Source organism: Ornithodoros turicata, chromosome 8 (assembly GCF_037126465.1).
Source record: "Ornithodoros turicata isolate Travis chromosome 8, ASM3712646v1, whole genome shotgun sequence".
Lineage (NCBI taxonomy): Eukaryota > Metazoa > Arthropoda > Arachnida > Ixodida > Argasidae > Ornithodoros > Ornithodoros turicata.
The window spans coordinates 14,777,612-14,798,802 of NC_088208.1; the positions used below are offsets into that span (position 1 = coordinate 14,777,612).

At 44.3% G+C, this 21,191-nt stretch overlaps 1 protein-coding gene across 1 annotated transcript; it reads right to left on the reverse strand.

Annotated features, from left to right (window-relative positions):
• Nucleotides 1-443: 443 nt before the first annotated feature.
• On the reverse strand, nt 444-14,069 carry LOC135366507 (transmembrane protein 98-like). Its single transcript, XM_064599220.1, has 6 exons — nt 13,873-14,069; nt 12,555-12,732; nt 10,244-10,363; nt 6,138-6,344; nt 3,814-3,934; nt 444-2,963 (listed from the first exon to the last, which is right to left on the reverse strand). The coding sequence occupies exons 2-6, from the start codon at nt 12,707-12,709 to the stop codon at nt 2,865-2,867; spliced, it is 702 nt and encodes a 233-aa protein (XP_064455290.1). The 5' UTR covers nt 12,710-12,732; nt 13,873-14,069; the 3' UTR covers nt 444-2,864.
• Between the last annotated feature and the right edge of the window lie 7,122 nt (nt 14,070-21,191).

Genomic DNA, 21,191 nt, shown 5'->3' on the forward strand with positions numbered 1-21,191 from the left:
TCGCATAATTAGCGCAGCTTTCAGAGCGAAAAAAAAACACAGGGGTACGTTAATTATACGAGTGAATAAGGTATATACGATATATGTATACGTAGCAGGACGGAGTAGGGTAATGCAAAACAATACTCAAAACTACGACGTGGCATTCTGCCACTCTGCACGCCGTGGTCGCATATCACTACAAAGTTTGTAAGAATGAAGGCACTGTTTCACAGTAATATTTGAGCATGATAAATGAAAGACCAAAACAGTTACTTGAAGCAACACAAGTCTACACTTGACCGTGGCACACACAGCAGGTAAGGCACCTGATATAAAGCATTTGATGATTATGTGGGGCCCTTTACCGCTGCAACAACCGGGAGAAGAACACGCACCTAATAAGAGTTTTATAAACAAAACAGTAACAATGCAACAAGTTACATCCAACCGACCCCCTTTGCACCCTTTCAGATGTACAGCACAAATGTCATCACTTTATGAAAATCCCGTAGAAAAAAAAAAAAAGTTCAATTCGCACATATACAATGACTGCCCAAAGAGCAGCATCAAGTTTGCCACATAACATCCTGTGGGCAAATAATGTAAGGAGAGCCTTATTGGTTGGGGATCCAAATACGTACTCTGCCTATTTTGTGGTATATCATTATCATGCACAGTACCTATAACGCAACGGTATTCAGATAAATATTGAAAGACGTAACTATAATGGGAAGTTTCGGAATGCTTGAAGCTGCAGTACAGCTCTCCTTTGAGAAGAGTCATGCTGCACCGAAGTGGTTATTGTTACAGCTCACGTCAAGCTTAATAGTAACAGTGAAAAAAATATCGTTTCGTTGCCGAACGCGATTACAGCAACCCTTGGGGCAACGAGGAAATCTTAGTTGAACAAAATTATTCTGTTAGTTTAATGCAAGGATTTTGTTCACTTAACATCCCCTCAGTGCTCGGAAATTAGACCGAATTTTTTTTTTTCAGTGTTATTATTAAGGTTGTCAGGAGCTGTACCACATCCAAATATCTACGCTGCCAATTTTGTGGTATCATTAAGAGCAGCGGACATAACTCTGTCATTCAGATAAACATTGAAAAACAGTACTGTACAAAGGAATGTTGGGTGCTGGAGTACAACTCTCCTCTGAAAAGAGGAATTCTATGCTGAAGTGTGTATTGGTCTGAGACAGTGACGTCGCCAGAGGGGTCTGGGACGTCGAAACAGGGGGGTTCCCTGCCCCCCCAACTTCTACAATCACATGCAGTTTGCAACTTTGCAAAATTGTCGATTGCATGGCGACTCATCGAAGTGGTTGTCACGCATAGCATACTTCTGTGGGCATCAACGAAACAATGATCAAGAGATCCGACAAAACTATACGACAGGCAGATGGCAAATTCCGAACTCGTCCACCTCAATGCCTCCGCCTCAATTTGTACAAATATCACCACTTCGCATTTATTGCCATTATTGTATTATCACCATTCATAGCTCGCTTTATTACCTTCCTTACAAGAAGGCACACCAGGTATGTTTAACAGCCCCCCCCCCCCCCCCCACGGGATTATTTCTGTCCCCCATATTTGAAAACATTCTGACGTCCCTGAGGGGGCTGTGAGGTTTGGTTCAGGGCCCCCCCAAACTTGTATCAATTGTGCATTTCGGAAAGGGAAAACAGTGATGAAGTCCTCCCCCATGTAAAGTACAGACAGAACCTCTTCTGAAGTCATCATCTTGCTACCAAATATGCAATATGCCTCTTTTGTGCCTATTTAATGCCTAAATATGCCTACTTTGTGGTACCCCAATGAGCAGTATATATAACACAGTGATATCCAGATAAGCAGTGAAAGAAGGAAATGTACAAGGAAATGTTGGAATGTCTGAGGCTGGTTTGCAACTCTCCTTTGAGAAGATGCTGTGCTGTAGACCTTCTAGGTTCCCAATCCAAATATGTACTCAGCATATTTTGTAGTATCATTATAAACGGTAGGATTAACACAGTGGTTTGCACATCAACGCTGAAAGAAATAAGTACACAAGCAAATGCTGAAATGTTCCCCACTTAAGTACAGCTCTCCTTTGAGAAGAGTCATGCTGTGCTGAAGTCCTTATTGGTTTGAGACAGTGGCAGTTGGAAGGGGTAAAAACCCCACAGATTGGTGCATTTGATGCTGTATTTGGGAAAGGGAAATAAAGGGTGAAGTCCTTTTCCTTCATGTAATGTATCCATAGAACCTCCCGAAATATTATTCTTGCCAAATAGTATTCAGATAAACCCTGAAAGACAAAACTATACAAGGAAATGTTGGAATGTTTCAAGCTGAAGTACAACCTTCCTTTGAGAAGAGTCATGCTGCACTGAATAAGTGATTACTGGTTTGAGAAAGTGGCATTTTTGGGTACAAATCCCCAAACCCGCACCCTTCTTAGTGCATCTGGGAAAGGGGGGGGGGGGTGAAATCCTCCTTAATTTAGTATACTTATAGTGCCCCCCCCCCAAAAAAAAAAATATATATATATATGTATTCTTGCTACACCCCTGGTTCCAGATTCAAATATGCACTGTTCCTATTTCGTGAACAGTGGACATAACACAGTGGCATTCAGGTAAACATTGAAAGACATAACAGTACACAAAAACATTGGAATGTTTGAAGTTGGAGGACAACTCTCCCTTGTGAGAGTAGTCATGCTGTGCTGAAGCGGACATTGGTTCCAGACCCAAATATGCACTCTGCCTATTTTGTGGTCCCCTTATGAACAGCAGACACAGCACAGCGGTATTCAGATAAACACTGAAAGACATAACAGCACACAGAAACATTGGAACATTTGAAGCTGGAGTAAAACTCTCCTATCAGAAGAGTCAGGCTGCGCTGAAGTGGTTTGTAGTCGGCACCATTACTGGTTGATCACAAGTTTGATGGGACATCATGTCGGCAACCATGGCAGCATCTCGGAGGACCTACAATATAGTGATGTACGTAAGTACGTTGTCTGAAACAGTAACACAAATCCTTTTGTTGCTGTAAACCAGTTCTGCCAGTTCTCCAGGAGAATTGGGGATCAAAGGAGCGACTGAATCATGACCAAGCCAGGAGTGATGCTTTTTCAGAACCCCGAACAGCCGAGTAGCAGACGACAGCGGAGTAGCAAACAACATTACTCTGGACTAATCAGCAAGTGTTGACCCTACAGCATCAGCTTGAGGTCCCAGGCAGATCACAGGCTGGTACTGCTCTCCACCGCAGTTGTGCATGGTCGCATACTTTAAATTCAATTTCTGCGACAATTATGACTCTGTGGTGCAAATTACTTCTCATGGTGCATTTTCCTGGCCTACGTAACAATTTTGTAGGAAAAAAAAAACAATGTGTTAAAAATGACTTCTGCGCTGCTTTAAGGTTCTGCAAAATATGGGTAGTGGGAACGAAAAATCATGGGGCACTGGAACTTGCGACGATATGAGTTCCACAAACACAAATCAACCTACCTCCATACCTCTACTCTCACCCTTTGTTCTTGTCAAACATTTCTATAACTGAAACGCCACTTCAACATCAGTAGTTTATTCGCAAAGTGTATCACTTGGCACTGCAGATACCTGCTCTCACAAAACCAGTACGTACGTCATTGTTACGGGATTTGAGTTCACGGCAATTCTCTATAAAGCCAGCTGGTGCCGCGAAACATTCCCGAAACGTGCTCCCACAAGAATTCGCAAATTATTAAGACCGCGAAATTAACCACTTTTACGATGCTTTCAAATCTCCCCCCTGCCCACAGATAGTGCCTGTAGAAGGCATGCATCTTACCTGCATGTGTGCTTCCATGTCAGCTGAGTAGTCCTCAATCCATGCTGGTGTTGCAGGAATGTTGCACACTGTTCGTAGTACCAGCGTGAGATGTACCACAGACAGGATCACTGCACGGCATCTTGTGGAGAGACACAAGGGTAAACCATTCAGTGATGGCCAGTAGTTAACTACATGTAGTTAAACTACCTGATTGTAGTTAAAAAGTAGTTATCAACTACGTGCAGAAATGTAGTGTGCAACTACTAGTTAAACTACTATTTTGAGTAGTTAACTACAGTAATTAGGTTGTACTGCAGGCGCCAACTACTTCCGATTTTGCTGCAAGCTTTACGGCGTGATTGTGCTTCCAACTTTTACATTGAGCTACTTGTTTGATGAGAACGGAGATGCAGAGCAATTGTGCCGTGAATGTGTACTAAATCTTCAACACTATCATGTAAAATTACGGAAACATTATCATGTAAAATTAAAGAATAGGGGCTTAATTTCAAGAGAAGATTTAAGACGTCTCATTTTTGACAGTTAATGGCAGAAAAATTACACTAAAGCCACAGGCTACAAATGGCAAACGTTTATTGCAAAAAGCACGTATTGTAAAAATGCACGAATATTCAATATTCACTTTGGTACTTGGCACTTTGTTCCCCATTCGATTCAATATTCAATTAGACTTCAAATATTCGGATTCGCACACCCCTAGTCAGTATCACTTGGGGTAGAACTCAAAAACAAAATCGAAAAATTGCAAATTCAGCCACGAGTACAGGCTCCAATATCAAGTAAATTTATAAGAACAGAAGACAAGGCCACAAACATACAAGTGCTGGTGGTTTACCACCTCTACCACGAGAGACGAAATCCAAAACGCACGTGGGAAGCGTATTATCGTCACACTATCAAGTTTTCGCAGAGGCAGAGGATGTTATCGACAAACTCCTTCTCCCAAACTCTACCCCTCTCACCAAGCCTTCCGAACATGATGATGAAATACGTAAGGAATCAGGAGCAATGTGAAGTGGCTTTGAGAACATTCTGGAACGTCAAAATCATATGCATAATGCAGGTGTCTTTTCCTTGTTTTTGGAAATACATGCACAGGGATGACGCAAGCACCTGATAATATGAAGTAATTGTCCTCCATTGCGTGTAATTAGCTGTGTTACCCGGCCAAGCATGACTCTCAGAAACTTGCTTAACGGCCTGGGCCCAGCCAGTGCTACTGACGTACAGTTGAACCTCTATATAACGAATTTGTAAATGCTGGCTCTTTGTTTCGTTAAATCGAGATATTCGTTAAATGGAACACGCCAAGTTAAACAAAGATGGCCGCCGCACTACCAGCGCCGCGCGTACCGCAAAACGTCATTTGTCATAAAACAGGTACTAAGGTAAGAAGGGCACAAAATATCAAGCTTTATTCATTACATAATGCTAGGTAATGCGTAATTTGTGCACAATATCGTTCTGAGCATTCATAACCTTCGTAACTCCTGATGACCTCGACTGCTTTCTCCTACGCGACCGCGTATCGAAGTTTCTTGGTTGGTTCACTTGCACTCATGACGTCCGGAAAGAACAACCGTACACCGCCGAAAAGAACGAGAAACGGGTACATGTCACGTAGACGTCTGCGCCGATGGAACCTTGAACGGCAGCGGCATCATGCCCATTTTACCACCGTCAGCATCAGTGGCGCGAACAAAAACAAGTAATGAAAAGGCACAAAACCGCAACGTACTGTCGTCTTCATCAACACAAGCAAATTAGACTTCGCGAGATGTCAGCAATGCGTGTTTTCTTGTCCGAAAACAGGTGCGAAGAGACCCTCGCGCCGGTTTCGAAACAGCGTCGGCGCAACGATTACCGGCGGCGGAGACGCACATGTCGGCACGCTCGTGCCTACAGCACGTGACAACCGAAGTAACCAACGAAAACTCGCGTAAGGACAACAGAGAGGGAAGGTTTCTCCTCCTTTTCTTCGTGGTGAAGGGGAAAGACACGCGCAGAAGAGCCCAGAGATTTCGTTAAATAGAGGTGACCAAACGAATGTATTTCGCTAAATCGAATGCAAAAATACATTGGCGTCTATAGGGATGCGTTCGTGCAACGGAAATTTTTTGTTAAACAGAGGATTTCGTTAAATCGACGTTCGTTATTGAGAGGTTCAACTGTATTTTGTTGGCCCGGAGCAAACAGCCAATAACAAACCTGGCCCATGGGCACGGTCAGGGGCACGTGCAGGGATCTAGTCTACACTATTCCTTCTCCTTCTCGTAAACGTTTAACCGTAACCATAATTGCAATAAAGCCTAATGACCTACCTTGCCTCAAGAAGTCTAGCGTCCAACGGTGGGTACATGGCCCTGATAACATCGTCGACACGAGGGCTGACCCTGCGCGCGGCGGAGGCCATCTCTACGACTTGCGACTGCGTAGGTTGTGAGGGCGAGCTGACGGCGAGCGTCACCAGCCGCTCTGTCAGCTGATGGCATGCCTTTAAAATGGACAAGCAGTGTGGTATCAAACCCCTGCAAGAAGACACATAGGAGGTTGTCAGAAAATGGTACGTTTACTTCGATGAACATGTGCCTGACTACGAAAAGTGAACTGAGAGTGCAAAATTGCAAACAACTCGAAAATGACTGCACATCTGGAAAGACAAAAAGAGTGACACTTATTCGCTTAATAAATGCATCTTAGAACGCAAAAGCGCGGTGCGATAGAGGGGTGCGTTAATTATGCGAGGAAAACCTGCTTTGAGTCGGTGTTTTAAAATCCGTGCGTAAAAAATACGTGGAAGAAAGGTGTGTGCCAACATTTGTGTGCACAAGTTGGAAGGGTATAAGCAATGTAAGTACATTAATTATGTGAGTAAATACATTATATTTATGTTCGTGTTACCTACAGAAACATTGCTTTTCACCTTTATGACGTGTCTCGAAACAGTGCATGTCGTGCTGCAGACAACATTATTTTATCGCAATACTGGAATAAAGTTCTGTAGAGGGTATTACGCAGCCATGCGTCTTATTTCGTCAATGCTTCCTGGTTTTTGTTGCTCCATGAGTGGAGGCACAAAGCTGACTGAGTAGAGGACACTCAGGAGGTACGAGCAGGTATGCTATCGTACGCAGCAAGAGCAAGCAATGGTTGATCGCCCTTGGTTGGCGAGTCCCAGGCAAGGAAGAAATGTCTTTTCTCGTTTTTTTCTCTCCATGTGTTGTCTAACATTTCACTGGGCTTTTGTTCAGAATCCGTCTGTGCAACAAGAGTCCTATATACATAGGGAATGACTTTTTCGGGTTAAACCCCGATTCCGCCCGGTTATTCCCCCCCCGAACTGACCTCCGACCAATTCGGGTTAAACCCGATTTCTCCCTGAATTCCAGTCACCATGAAATCCTCGAGTGATGTTTCCACTGAAGACGAACGAAGGTCGCCACGTGTAACACATGTAAGAATGGGTCACCTACGGTCCCAGCAATACACCCATGTGTGTCAACACTGTCTATACCTTCAGGGATTACTGCTGGAAGGTCGCGATCCCGCAAAAAGAAAATAATAATAAATAGACAACAACAACAACCACAACAAAAGAACAAAAAAGAGAGATTAGGATATGACTTAATAGACACGAGGAGAAACAAAAATACCCGATAACACCCCGAGGCACAATTATCGCAAGATTTCTACCCGAATTACAGATTTAAAAATAGCGCCCGATTTTTACCCCCGAATCTGAGAAAGTTATTTAACCCGAAAAAGTCACTCCCTATACAGGGTGTCCCAGAAAACGTGTCATTGAATTATAATAAAAAAACTACGCTACCTAGAATCATGCGGTCAACAGCATTTGTTCTTACCAGGTTTTTGCCACCTCCTAATGTGAATGTCATGTACTCCAAGTTTAATTATGTAAATATTTGCGAACTGAACCCGGAAATTTGCCAAGTAAAGGTCACTTTTTTACCCCACGAATATCAAGAGCGTGCCGAATTCACTCAAATTCATGATAATTCACAGTGATATTCACGAGCTATCCCATCGGAAAAAATAGCCGAATATCATGCTTTTCGGAGCACCGCACCATAGCGTGCGATGACTTTTTGAGCGCCAATCGCTCTCAGTGCGACGAAAGGAGGTTCCGAAGCCAGCCCACAGAGTGATAGTAGTAAAAGTAACAGTTCCTAAAATTGGGAGAAGGAAAGCATTATCCCAGCGAAAGTCGGACGTGATAAGCCGTTCCTGTTTTATCCCTTTCTGCGATGTCGGGGAGGGCTGGGTTTCCAACCTCCTTTCGTCGGACTGACAAAGATTGCGCTGAAAAATTCATCGTGCGCTATTCTGTGCGACCTTCGTAGAGCATGATGTTCGGCTATTTTTTCCGATGGGATAGCTCCTGAATATCCCTGTCAATTATCATTAATTTGACTAAATTAGACACGCTCTTCACTTGGTGGGGTAAAAAAGTGAACCTTACTAGGCAAATTTCTGACTTAATCTCGCAAAAATTTACATAATTAAACTTACGTTACACGACATTCACATGAGGAGGTGGCAAAAACCCAGTAAGAACAAATGCCATTGACCGCATGACTCTAGTTGGTGTAGTTTTTTTATTATAATGCAATGACACGTTTTCTGGGACACCCTGTATATACAATGTGCGCTAGGTGAGGTTCGATGACTTCGCGGAAGTGGACACCAATGTCGGACGCCAATATTGTGAGCAACGTGTCCTGCCGCGCGCAAGACGGCGGAAGCGAAACTGAAGACGATTTCGCCGAGAGCGCGCAGTGTGAGCGGCCCAGTGTGGCCGACGTTGAAGCCGGACTTGACGCCCTGGAACTGTAGTTGTCTTATAAAGACAACGTCGAAAGGGCGTTCCATCGCATCAACGCTCTACGTGCAGCAAACGATCACACAAAAATGACACTGACCGCGATTATTTTTGTGCTCCGTTTTTAATTCGACCTTCAAATAATTCTACCAAATTTCGCGTTCCCGTCAGGGTCGACTTAACGGAAGTTTACTACATGTCGTTGAATATCAATCTGTACAAACGATACAGTCCATGATTATGCATAAATATTTGCTTCCGATATTTGAAACCACTTTGCTGCTGCTAAACTGTATGTTTCGCGCTGACTGGTGCTGACAACCACAACACGTGGCATTGGGCGTGCTGCCACATCCCGTCGCCCGCTCCCACCCCTCTCGACGTCGTCGTGGCGTGGATATTGGAATCTAAGATGACCCCACACCACCACCACTGACTTTGGAACATGGGATTTTTGAAAAAAAAAAAAAAAAAATGGTTGTCTTAGATTTGAGAAAATACAGTAAGAGGTCATCAAATACACAGACACAAACTCAGGACTAGCAAATGCTTCATTTTTAACGGCAAGAATGTATTATATATACCAGCTCCGGTGGCGCAGCGGTAACGCGTGCGCTTGGAGACTGGGAGGTCCGCGGTTCGAATCCGCGGGCCGGCTGTGCCGTCTGGGGTTTTTCCTGGGTTTCCCTCAGATGTGTAATAGGCGTATGCCGGCACAGTTCCCCTGAAGTCGGCCCATGGACGCAGCTATCCTCCCCCCGAGCGCATTCCGCTCGGTCTTCCACTTCACCCTTTCCTCTCCTCCTCTCCATCACCTTTCCCTTCCCGAGAAACATGCCGCCTAATCAGGCAGGCAGACCTCTCGGGTTCCTCCCAACGACACTCCTCCTCCTCCTCCTCCAGAATGTATTATATGTGGAAAGGGAAGGTTACTTACTGTATTTGCGCACTTTTTCTCCAAAAAAAAGTCAGAAAAGTTAGGGGTGCGCTAATAATTGCGCAGGACTGTTGGTTGCGATATTCAAATGATGCAAAATTTCAAAATTTTAGTATGCCGGTCATATAGTCTCTCGGTAGAGCCGGTATTGACGTTATCACTGCATGGCGCAAGCGCGAAAGAAGTACCAAAAACCCGTGCAACTGCTGATGGGGGAGAGGCAAAGTACGTCTTGCTGGTGGAGGCAAACGTTGCGCACTGTGTGGGTTTTCAACGGTTGCTATTACGACATCTGGGAATAATCATTACGACCTATGACTAAAGAGTACACTATTTTCACAAGCAACCTTGAAGTTCCAGGGGGGGGCCATGGCCCCCTTGCCCCCCTATCGGTAAGCACGCTACGTCGTTGCTCCCCCTTCTCTACGCTTTATCGTTTGCTCCACTTAGATGCAGTCAAATCTAGCGGATTTGGGTGCGTGCCTGGCAACGGTCTCTGGCGACAAGAGACACATAGCTACGGGGAGTACGTACAAAATTTTAGCCGTGACAAAGCTTCCTTTCGCTCGAGTGGTGGCGCCGCCATCAAATTTGCCGCTTGTCGCATGTTATGGGATCAGCCCTTTAGCCGTGAATACAGCCTTCCTTACGTTGCATCGTCCACCCATTGCTCGTCGGCGAGGATCTTCTCAATATCCGGGTGAAGTCTGACATCATCGAGCTCGACGTCATTACTGTCGCCTTGTCCATGAATCAGGTGAATGTCTGGCCTGAAAGAACCACGAAAAAAATTTGTGCATTCACACACCCTGACATGCATTCACGTGAAAGTGTACGAAGGTCATTTGTAATGGTTCGATTTATTTTTTCAGCTAGAATGGCACGATAGTGTTCCATAGGGGTGTCCAGGAAGAAACACTGGTGTCTTGAGCAGTAATAGAAAATATAACTCATCAGCAAGGAGGCAGCAACAAGCTCTCGGTGCAGACAGAAACCCATAATGAAAAGATGGCTAAGAATGAAGCGAGCTGGTGAAGTTGATACATAATGTAGATCCCTCGAGATTAGGGAACAATTGTAAAGGCTTCTGAAGGATTCTGAGAGGGACCCTTTGTATAACCCCTTGTGGGGACTGTGTCAGCAACCCATCCGTAGTCTTCGGTCCGGCCTTGAGCTGACTGCTTGTTCTCCAGAATTCACGTCTTAGTTTGTCCTCAACTGTGTGTCTTTCTTTCCCTCTGTTGTGCATATATTTGTGGTCTGCGAAGTAAATTTCTCAGCTGTGTTTGAGACTTCGTGCTGTGTCTGTCCCTTCGTGTTCGCTAGTCTCAGGGTATTACATTATGCAAGAGACCCATTGTTCATCTTTCATGCACTTCGATTTACGGCCCTGTGTTCTTCCATAACCTACAGTAATGAAAGAGGAAGTCACTGAAAAGGTTAGCCAGCTGTAGGACTCGAACCCACATCTTCTGGATTACTGGTCCACGGCTCTTACCAACTGAGCTAAGCTAACACGCCTCTCCAGTGACTTCCAAGGGTGCGTCATATGAAGGGACAAACCAGGCACTCTCTCACTAATCCCCCTTTCACTCTTACATGTTTTCTCACACATACGCACATTCATACGACGGGGTCGACGCAAGCGGCATCTGTTGAACATGATGGCAACTTGAGGCTTTGTATGTATTTGTCCTTTCTATGTGTTCCAGCCTCAGAACATCAATTCCCAAAATACAGTGAAACCCGTTTTTATCCTCCGATATTTGCATCATCATCATTTAGAGTAAAACCCTAAAATGAGCTCTGCAAAGTGGAGAACGCTAAGCACTGGACACTAAGCACAGCTGTTACACACCTGATGTGCATCTAAAATATGGGTAGCATTTTTCAATTTTCCACCCAAAAATCTGCTTTTCCACCCAACATCGCCCGATTTTACCGTCCTATGGCTCCCGAAATAAAACCCGATTACCCCCCCCCCCGCCCCCCTATTTTCGAAACACATAAAGCACACACACAAAAAAAAACAGGGTCCTAACTACAATCAAGTTGAGGCATGAACAATATTAGGATATTGTTTTGCTTTACCAATACTTACATGGGGCAAAAATCAAGGTTTCAGTTCAAACACGAGCGTTAGCACATGCGCAGATTTGTGCGCGTATTAACGTGCATTTCCACGAGGTGTTCCAACTAACACTCGGCAAAACTCAGAAATAAATGCAGTGCTCTGCGCGACTAACACCAACGGAATGTTGCTAGCACTGATCTATCGTAGTCTTCAGTATTCTTTTTCATTGCGCCTAATTCATTAACGTTTCAAACGAAGTGCTCTTCGTCTGGCTTTCATTTACAGCATGAAGAGAAAGCCCGAGAAATACGCTTTAAAACAAAATACTCCCACGTGGAAACACACAGCAACAGCCGGAAATGTCACCTACAAGTTCGGACGATAGGTTTGCCAGGTTCAGAAGGCCTACAAAATAATAATAGAAAAAAAAGTAACAACACACCTGGACGTGATGTCAGGTTTTCCTGTTCGAGCCAATAATTATTGAATACATATTTTTCATTTCTTCATTTAATAATAATTGAGAAAAATGTGATGTGTTGTCACATTTTCTTTCTTTTTTTTTTCAATTATTATTATTATTATTTTGTAGGCCTTCTGAACCTTGCAAACCTATCCTTGGAACTTGTATGTCTCATTTCCTTCAGTATGAGGAGAAGACACAAGGACAAGAGGCATGAAGGATTGTCTTCGGGTCTTGTCTTCCATACAAAACAAAATGTTACCTGCAAGTTCATTACACCAGCTATGCTTGGCTCTTGGTCAACGCTATCATTCCAACTTTTCAGGGATGAAACTCGAGGAGCTGAAGAAATATAATACCACAACGCCACACAGTGCAGCTGTTTGCAGAATAATTGCTGCGCTTTTTGCTCAGTTGCTCTTACCTGGAATCTTGCATCTGCCGTGAGAGGTGGTCCTTGTTGGAGCAATATTTGTGGCGGCAAACTATGATCAGTGCCACCAGGGAGCCAACAAACACCACTGCCAGCACACTGATGGCCACTGCAACCACAGCGTCCATGGTTGCGCTGTCGCCCATTCACGGCCGCTGCTGCTTGTGCTCTGTTAATGGAAATATTGTCCACGTGACTTTAGTTCCTAATACAATGCATAAAAACAGCATAGTATATTAAAATCTATTACCGACATGATATGCTGAGGCTGTACAATATATAGGAGTGTACCTGACAAAAACGTACTGCAGAGATTGAGGCCTTAAAGCATTGTTTCTCAATGCAATAAGTCGAACGAAAGTAAGTCTAAAACTGAAACTGCCTGCAATACTGAAACTACCAGACAAAATCCGAGTTGCGCTTGATCCTCTACACCATCTTCCACAACATGTTTAGTCAGGCTAACGCAGGTGGCAAATGTCATGTCTGAAGTTTTGTCTGTATCATTCGATGTTTCAATAAGTATCTTTTGTTATTGGGGGCAATTTTGCTGACACAGTCGGTTTGTTAAACAGTTCAAGCGCAAACCACTGCTACGAGTGCTAGTCAATTTATGGTGTAATGGTGAAGTCCACAGTGAAGAGACACCCCAAAAAGGGATCCGTACCATACTTTTAAGCCAATTGGTCCGTCGAAGCTGTTGTTGCTCTATCCCAAACTCGTCCCTGTGGAAACCTGTGAGGTCTAAAGGAGTTTCTATGTTTGCTTATCTACATTCGGTGAGAAATGCCAAAGTCTTTGACGATGTAGAATTTCAAAACAGATTAGGTTTGTAGGTATAGGTACAAAATCCAGCGAAGTAGTACGAAAATGTTAGAGGTCAATGACAGTCGGAACTTCAATGACACATACGCAACATCAAATTCATGAGTATTGCTGGATTTGTTAATGGAAACTACAAAGAATATCAGTTTGTCGTGAGACTGGCACGAAGGCACAAAACTACCAGTGGCAATCCAAACGTAACACTCAATCGTATACCTGTTTCTAACTAACGAATATACTTGATAAATAAACACACACCCTGTTTTCTAGACACGATCCTTCAAGAGCAAGGGAGCTAGACGCCAAACAAGAATGCACGGAATGCGCTCACACGATCCCAAACTGTGTGATCAAAAACTAATAAATCTGGAAAACATTGTCGCATCAACTTCGCAGCCAACGCAGAAATATTTACCCTGGATGAATCAAGAGACATTTCGATCAGATAATGTACACAAGTGCGCAAGGGTGTTTTGCGCCGTACCTGTTCGGGAAAAAATTGTCATCAAGGTTGACGGCGACTACCTGTGCACAGGCATCGAAGGAACTACTACTACATGTTGCCTCCTTCAAGTTCTGGTGTTTTCGTGCACTAATGTTGTTGACACAAACAATGAAAACAGTTGCACCAAGTTCATTCACATTCCGCAAAAACGCCTGCCGGGGCAAAACTGGACTGTTCCCTTTCCTCACTTCCCTCCCGAAAAAAAACTTCCCTCTCTCAAATACAACTTTTCGAAACCGAAACCAATTCCGCCGCGCAATATAGATGTTGGCGTGCGGCTTAGAAGCGGTACCACAGATGGCTAAAAGCTTACTCTATCTACCAAGTTGTTATTTTTATCTATTTTTTGTTCCATGTTAGCGTCAAGAAGCAACTGTGGCATGAGCGCCGTGCAGATGTGGAAAGATGCAGAGAGGACAGCAAAAAGGAGCGGGAGAGGCAGTATACGTGCTGGGCCGACTTCGGAACTCTGCTGACAATCGTCTAGAACAATGGAAAACCTCAGACAACTCAACTGGGTGCTAGGCTTCAAACCCGCTTCGCCTCCCAGGTTTGCCATGTAGGGAGGAGATAGATATCCTAAACATTACGCCGAACTGGTTACCTGACAACTGTGACATATCTGCAGTTCATGAAGTCCCTGTCGTGTTCTATCGTCACGCGGGCAAGCAGGGACCGTTTATTTCGGCTTTTGCAGGTCTGGTAATTAACCTAACAGCGTTAAAAACCTGATGGAATAAGGTAGTTCGAAACCAGTACTTTATTACCTGATGAACAGGTGATATTGCGGGAAATGCATGCGCCGATGGCGGAGGTCATGTGGTGTCATGCACTTTCTACCACGAACAAGGCAGAGCCCAGGATATCATGGGAGAGGCCGGTGTGTCGTGCATTTCTAATTCCCGCTTCCTCCAGAAATTGTACCTCGACACAGTAATGCAGAGCTGGAGTGAGTATAAACACAATTGGAACCCATAGAGTGAAAGAAGGGAGGGGGTTCAAAACGTCACCGAAATCGTACATTTCGAAGTGAAATTGGGAGAGGGAAACGAGGAAGAACCCCCCCACCCTGCCAAATATTATTCTATGCCACTGCCATTCGGACCCCCTCGCCGATCACGAAGGAAACAACTTCAGGCTACCATGCATTGGAAATCACGTTGTCGTATAATTTACTGAGTTAAAATGGTACATTATGTACAGCCGTAAGGTCCATCAACCTTTCCCATCAGATATGATGGTTTGTAGTGTATACAGGATTTCGGTATGCCCGCAGCACAAGGTATGTTGAAGGGCTCTCCCGTTGCATTTCAGATGTACACAAAGGACATTCAAGAATTGCTTCTGATGGGGCAATAGATCTGTTTTCCTAACAAGAGTTACAAGAGGCAGCGTCAACAACGGGCAACGTAAACAAACTGAACTCGTCACAGGCAGACTGGTCATAGGTGAACTCATCAAGGACGCCAACTCGTCACAGGGCATCCTGTACGAAGAACCGTTGTCATGACATCACAGTCGTGTCACAGTCGTGTCACAGCATGGATTTGGACTGTAGAACTACAAACTTACTTTTGTTTACTCCTACGAACTATTCAATGCATCATAAGCCACAGCACAGTTTAAAGAGAACAAATGTGGTTTTATTGAGCCTGCACGGGCCATTACAACACGGGACTCAAAACCAGATATTTGTCTCAACATTTTGAACCGTGCAGAGAGGAGATCCACTGGAGTGCTCCTCTAGATATGCGCTCATTCAGATTTTTATTATTTCTGTGCGAGGCAAGGCAGCTTCAGTCTAGCTGGACCACTTTCATTTCCTGCAGTGCTTGTTCATCCTTGAGTTGGGACGGCAGCAGTAGACGCTGCGCTGCAGCAAGAAGCAATAAAAGTGTAGGTTAATATAAACATCTTACAGAAACATACAGACTGTAACATATTAAAACATTTGCTAATAGACGAGTTCAGAAAATCCCACAGTGCTTAGCGTCGCTTTGAACTGTGGGAGTTCACTAATACGAAAGAAACGAGTGTCCGAAACTGTTCCGATTTCTCTCCTAGCGGTCCATTGTCCACGACGTGTCAAGGTCAGCAAAAGCGAAATGTGAAGGATTATTCTTCGTTCCCCCGCTCAGAAAGTGCCCAGGATGCAATGCGTGCGCAAAGAGCAATGGGATTTTCTGAACTCGTCTGTTGAAGACCAAAACAACTGAAACGCACATGGGAGCCTCAATGACTGTGCCAAACAACCTTCAGCTTCAACAGTTCCCTTCCATCACGTACTAATCTCAAGTACCGTCCTTGCACTGCTTCAAGCATGATCATCCGGTGATATTGCCAAACCTCCACAAAAAGAGCATCATAAGCCTCGTGTATGAATACATAATGAACAAACACTTCCCATGAAGATATGTGAAGGTTTGCACCACTCTTTGACCTTTTCTTTTTAGACGTATTATTATTTAGAGCCTGAAGTTTTCTGGAAAAATTTTTTAAATTGTGGGGGGTAAAAATCGGGTAAATAAACGTGTGCACTAAATTCATACATACTCTTGTGGAAAAACTTCCAGTACACTAAAATTCAGGGAGAAATTGGGCTCAGTTACTCAAACTAGCTGTACTGGTTTGGTGCAAACTGTGATGTAGCTGCAGTTGCTGCATTCCCGGTTAGTGCATGTCAGTGCATTCCTACATACCTTTGAGGGCAATTTATCGGGTAAAAATATGGTTTCGCCCTGAAGAGGCAACCTTCAATTCGGGGAAGAATCGGGTTAAAACCTAGAACTTCAGGCGCCATTAATCTTAAGACGATCTCCTTTAGAGAACTTAAGCACTTTCTGTTTCACAATGTTGTAATGCTGTAGTAACTATACTTGTGTTGATGTTGGTTATGTTTGTTTTATGTACTGTTTCCAAGATACCTTATTTGCTGGTACATACAGTAGTCCCAGTAAGTACAGTCAAACCTCGCTTTACGAACACCCTTCGTTTCTCAGAAAATCGTTCGTAAATCGAGGTCCGAGGTGTGCAGTGCACAAATACCTCACCAAACCACGGGAAATTGATTTGAATAAATTTTATTTTTGAAAATACTGCGTAATTGTGCTTTGCACTATACTTTCTGCAGGGTCTATCCTGTTTAGAAGAGATGACAGAAGTCTGACACTTGACTCATCCCGGTCCTCAAAGTACCGTATCGCGCGCGGATGAGACTGCTTCCAACGGCAAATATCACCCTTGTCCCCGGCTGTCAGGACTGAACGACTTCTCTTGGAACGGCAAGATGTTTCCATCTCGGAGACCTGGTCCAAACTCACAACCGTTCGGCTGTAAACGCTCGAATTATACATTCAGGAAATGGTGAATCATGTTTGTGGAACGTAGTGGCGTTGGAACATTGTATGTTGGACCTCCACAGCATGTACTGAGGAACTTTCATTATCCTCCGGTCCATTGGCCTGTCCTATGTATGTTCATAACGCCCGTTCGTATATCGAGGTCAGAATTACTTGGCTACTTTGGGTCCGTTCCCTAACAATCTGTTCATAGTTCGGATATTGAGGGTTCGTAAAACCAGGTCAAAATACACGGAAAAAGTTTGGTTCCCTGTGGAGCCGTTCGTAAGTTGAGGGAATTCGTATATCGAGGGTTCATAAAACGAGGTCCGACTGTACACGCATGAGACTCAACATTTTTAGCCTCTCAACATTGCTATTTCCTTCTCTTGTTCTTCTTGTCAGCTCATATATTACAGTGTATACAGTCACGTCTCGATTATCCGGACACCTCCGGAGTCGTCCCTTTTCGTCCGGATAACAAATTTCCGGATAACCGGACCAAGCAAACTTCCGCGGAAACCCGAGAAATTTGTGACACCTCTTTGTAGCTAAAGAAAAGGAAACAAGGAAAAGATCGCCACTTCAAAAGTTCACGCAAAGTGAGCTGCTTCAAATTAGTTGGCACACGTGTGACAGAAATTCGGTCACAGCCACGGCGCTCGCTGAGTCACCCTGCTGTTCAAAGAAGGGTAGTGTCTTAGAAAGTTGGTCCCGCACATGTCTTTGTCTTTTTGCAAGTGTATTTGGCAAAAAGACAAGCGAGGCTTTCGGACGGCCTGGACATTGATGTTCACGTGTGCATTTCTTGCGCCCACTGGACACAGGGTACCTCTTTCGCTTATCGTCGACCATCTCTACCGCGGGCGCCTGCACACACCAAAAGGGAGTGACCTCCGAAGAAAGGGGAATCAAACAGTACAGAATGCCCCGGTGATACGTGACCCTTTTCCGGAATAATGCGAACACGGTACATGCCAGACACTGAGGACGTTCACGCTTTTCCGGATAAATGAATCAGAATGACCTACGTCCTGGAAGACTGTTTCTCCGTACTAGCTGTCCAAATACAGATAACGAATTCTGGATAACCGAGACAAAATCCAATGGTAGCAGGCTCGTTCCCGGTAATGTAGTCTGGATAACGAGTTCTCGGGATATCTGAACTCCGGATAAGCGAGACATGACAGTACACTGGTATAATCACTTCTTGTGTACACGATTAAATCAGTTCACTGCTGTCTGTATGACAGCCCAGGTGCTCTTTAAACTCTGTAGCTTTTAGCTTCGAATTCCACCATTGGTACGATGGAAACAAATAAATAATAATAATAAAAAAGCCCTATTAGCTGATGCAGGATATCCCCACTGAAGTGAGTAACCTCAGGGTCTTCTCAATGTTTGAACCAGAGAAATGGATGCACAAGTACAATGTGCCCGTGAGGGCTTCCTATTCATGAGGGGCCGACTATACCAGGTGCATGACCTACTAGATTATAACGACCATGTCACAATCAGCAACCCCTATGAAGAGCCCGTCCGCACGATCCGCCAGGGGCACTATTCAGCGGCACGCCACGATTGGACGATGGAAATTTGAATTCTGAACGCGCAGAAGTGTATGTACAACGACCGTAGCAGACGACAGAATAGCTCCCATGAAAACACGTGCAATGATGATGATCAAACCTCAGAATGAAACACCTTCCGTGGGATATCCACCGCTTGTACAGAAATACTAAGGCAAGCTGAAGTACAAAGAATTGCAGAAATTGAAGAAGCAATAACCGGGACGATGAGAAGCGCCACCGCTAGCTTCCAAAAATGCGGCGCTGGGAACGGGTGCCCACGACATGGTCGTTATAATTAGAGCCTGAAGTTTTCAGGAAATATATTTTTTTCTAAATTCGGGGGGTAAAAATCGGGTAAATAAATATGTGCACTAAATTCATGCGGATTCGGGTGAAAAAACTGCCAGTATGCTAAATTCGGGGTGAAATCAGGCTCAGTTGCTCAAACTAACTGTAGTGGTTTGGTACAAACGATGATCTAACCAAATTTTTCTGCCAAACATGTAAATTACTGCATTCCTACAGGCATCCCAGTGAGGGCAATTTGCCAGGTAAAAATCAGGTTTCACCCTAAAGAGACAACCTTCAATTCGGGGTGCAAGTTCGGGGAACAATCGGGTAAAACCCTAAAACTTCAGGCACTAGTTATAATCTAGTAGGTCGTGACCAGGTGCACACGTACCCTCTTGCACAGGCAGTTTCCACACTGAGCAGAGTGTCATCACATCTAGAGAGCTAGAATCTCCTTAGATAACTGTAGGTGAGTCAAATATGTCATTGATGGGGCACCTGCATCTCCAACTGCATTATACAGTCAAACTCCTTTATAGCGAACACCTTTTTAACGAAAATACCACTACAGCAAAATTTTTTTGCGGTCCCGTTGGAGCCTATAGGTCCAATAATGGACATTCTTTTTAACGAAAATACCTTTACTGCGAACTTTTTTAGCTGTCCCCTGAGCTTCGTTGTAAAGGAGTTTGACTGTATGTGATATATCGTGACATAAATTTGAGTCAATATGCTTACAGAATCGGCAGGTTGACGCGTATCTACATGCACTGAGTGTACAGACTCCACTGCGTGGTGCACCTCGTTGCACACTGCAACAAAGTTCAAACTTGCAAAACATGCTTATCGACACAGCCTATTCCCGACAACAAACAACTGTCACATACTTGACATTGCACAATCTCTTGATCATCATGTCCTAGCCTGCTACACGTCAAACATAAACTGTTGCGGCTTCGCGAATCCTATCTTCTTGTCACCGCTATGCAAACCTGATGGCACTTCAACACGTTCATCGAGCCAGAATTCACGACAACGCTTCAGTTTGAAATCAGATTGGTTGCTCGTAGACCAATGCTTGTGTCGATAAATAGTTCAACACGATAAAAGACACCATAATACACGAATAAGACGGCAAACACACTTGCCTCCCAGTGAAAGACACCGCCAACCAGGCGTCCACCGTTCAAATTTCAAATGAAACCTCCGAGAGAGTGTGCAGCATGCAGGAGAGGAAGCGCCAAGTGCTGTCCTCAAATTCAGGCAACCAACCCAAACACGCCTGTGGCATCCGACCAATGCAGAGGCACGGATTGCTACGTGCGAAGTAATACCTATTTTGATACAGATTTTGCGAAAAATGCAGGGGGGGGGGACTGTGCCGACCTTTGTCACAAGGTGTCGGAAGAAATCCCAGAGAAAAAAAAACAGAGAATATAGCCAGCCCAAATTTGAAAGCTGGGACGTTTGTCCAGTCTGTCTCAGTGTGCCATCCCACCGTCGTAGCCATTACGCTATGAGGGCTGGTACCCCATCGGGGAAAGCCTAACCCAGTGGGGACCCAGTTAATGTAACTCCTTCTTTAGTAAAAACCTGGTATAGTAAACACAAGTGCCAACCTAAACAGAATTACTATAGCACTTTCTATGGCTCAGTGTACAGATATAGTAAACCACAACTCTGGATGCTCGTTAGAGTAAAAATTATTTGGTACGGTTGCGGCTGCAAGAGGCATGAAAGTGGAAGAAATGGACCAAAGTGCCAAAACAGGAGTGGTGGCGCTGTGTGTGCCACCACTTTCGATCGCTTCAGTGGCGCATCCATACGTCTGTGTTGTTTGTCACATGTTTTAGCCAGTAATAGTCAAGAACGGTCAAGTTCTACTAGCGACTGTTCTTTTCCTAATCAAGAACAGGATTAATGGCATTATTCAAGATGGCCTGCCTGAACAACTTTCCTGTGAGACACAATTGTGCTGCCAAGCTTCGATACCCACTTTGATAACTAGCTCTCATAATCCCACGCAAGTCCTTCTGCCAACGTTAGAATTTTTGGTTCAGAGTACAGCTTAATGTTTCATTTGTTTTCACTTCCTTTT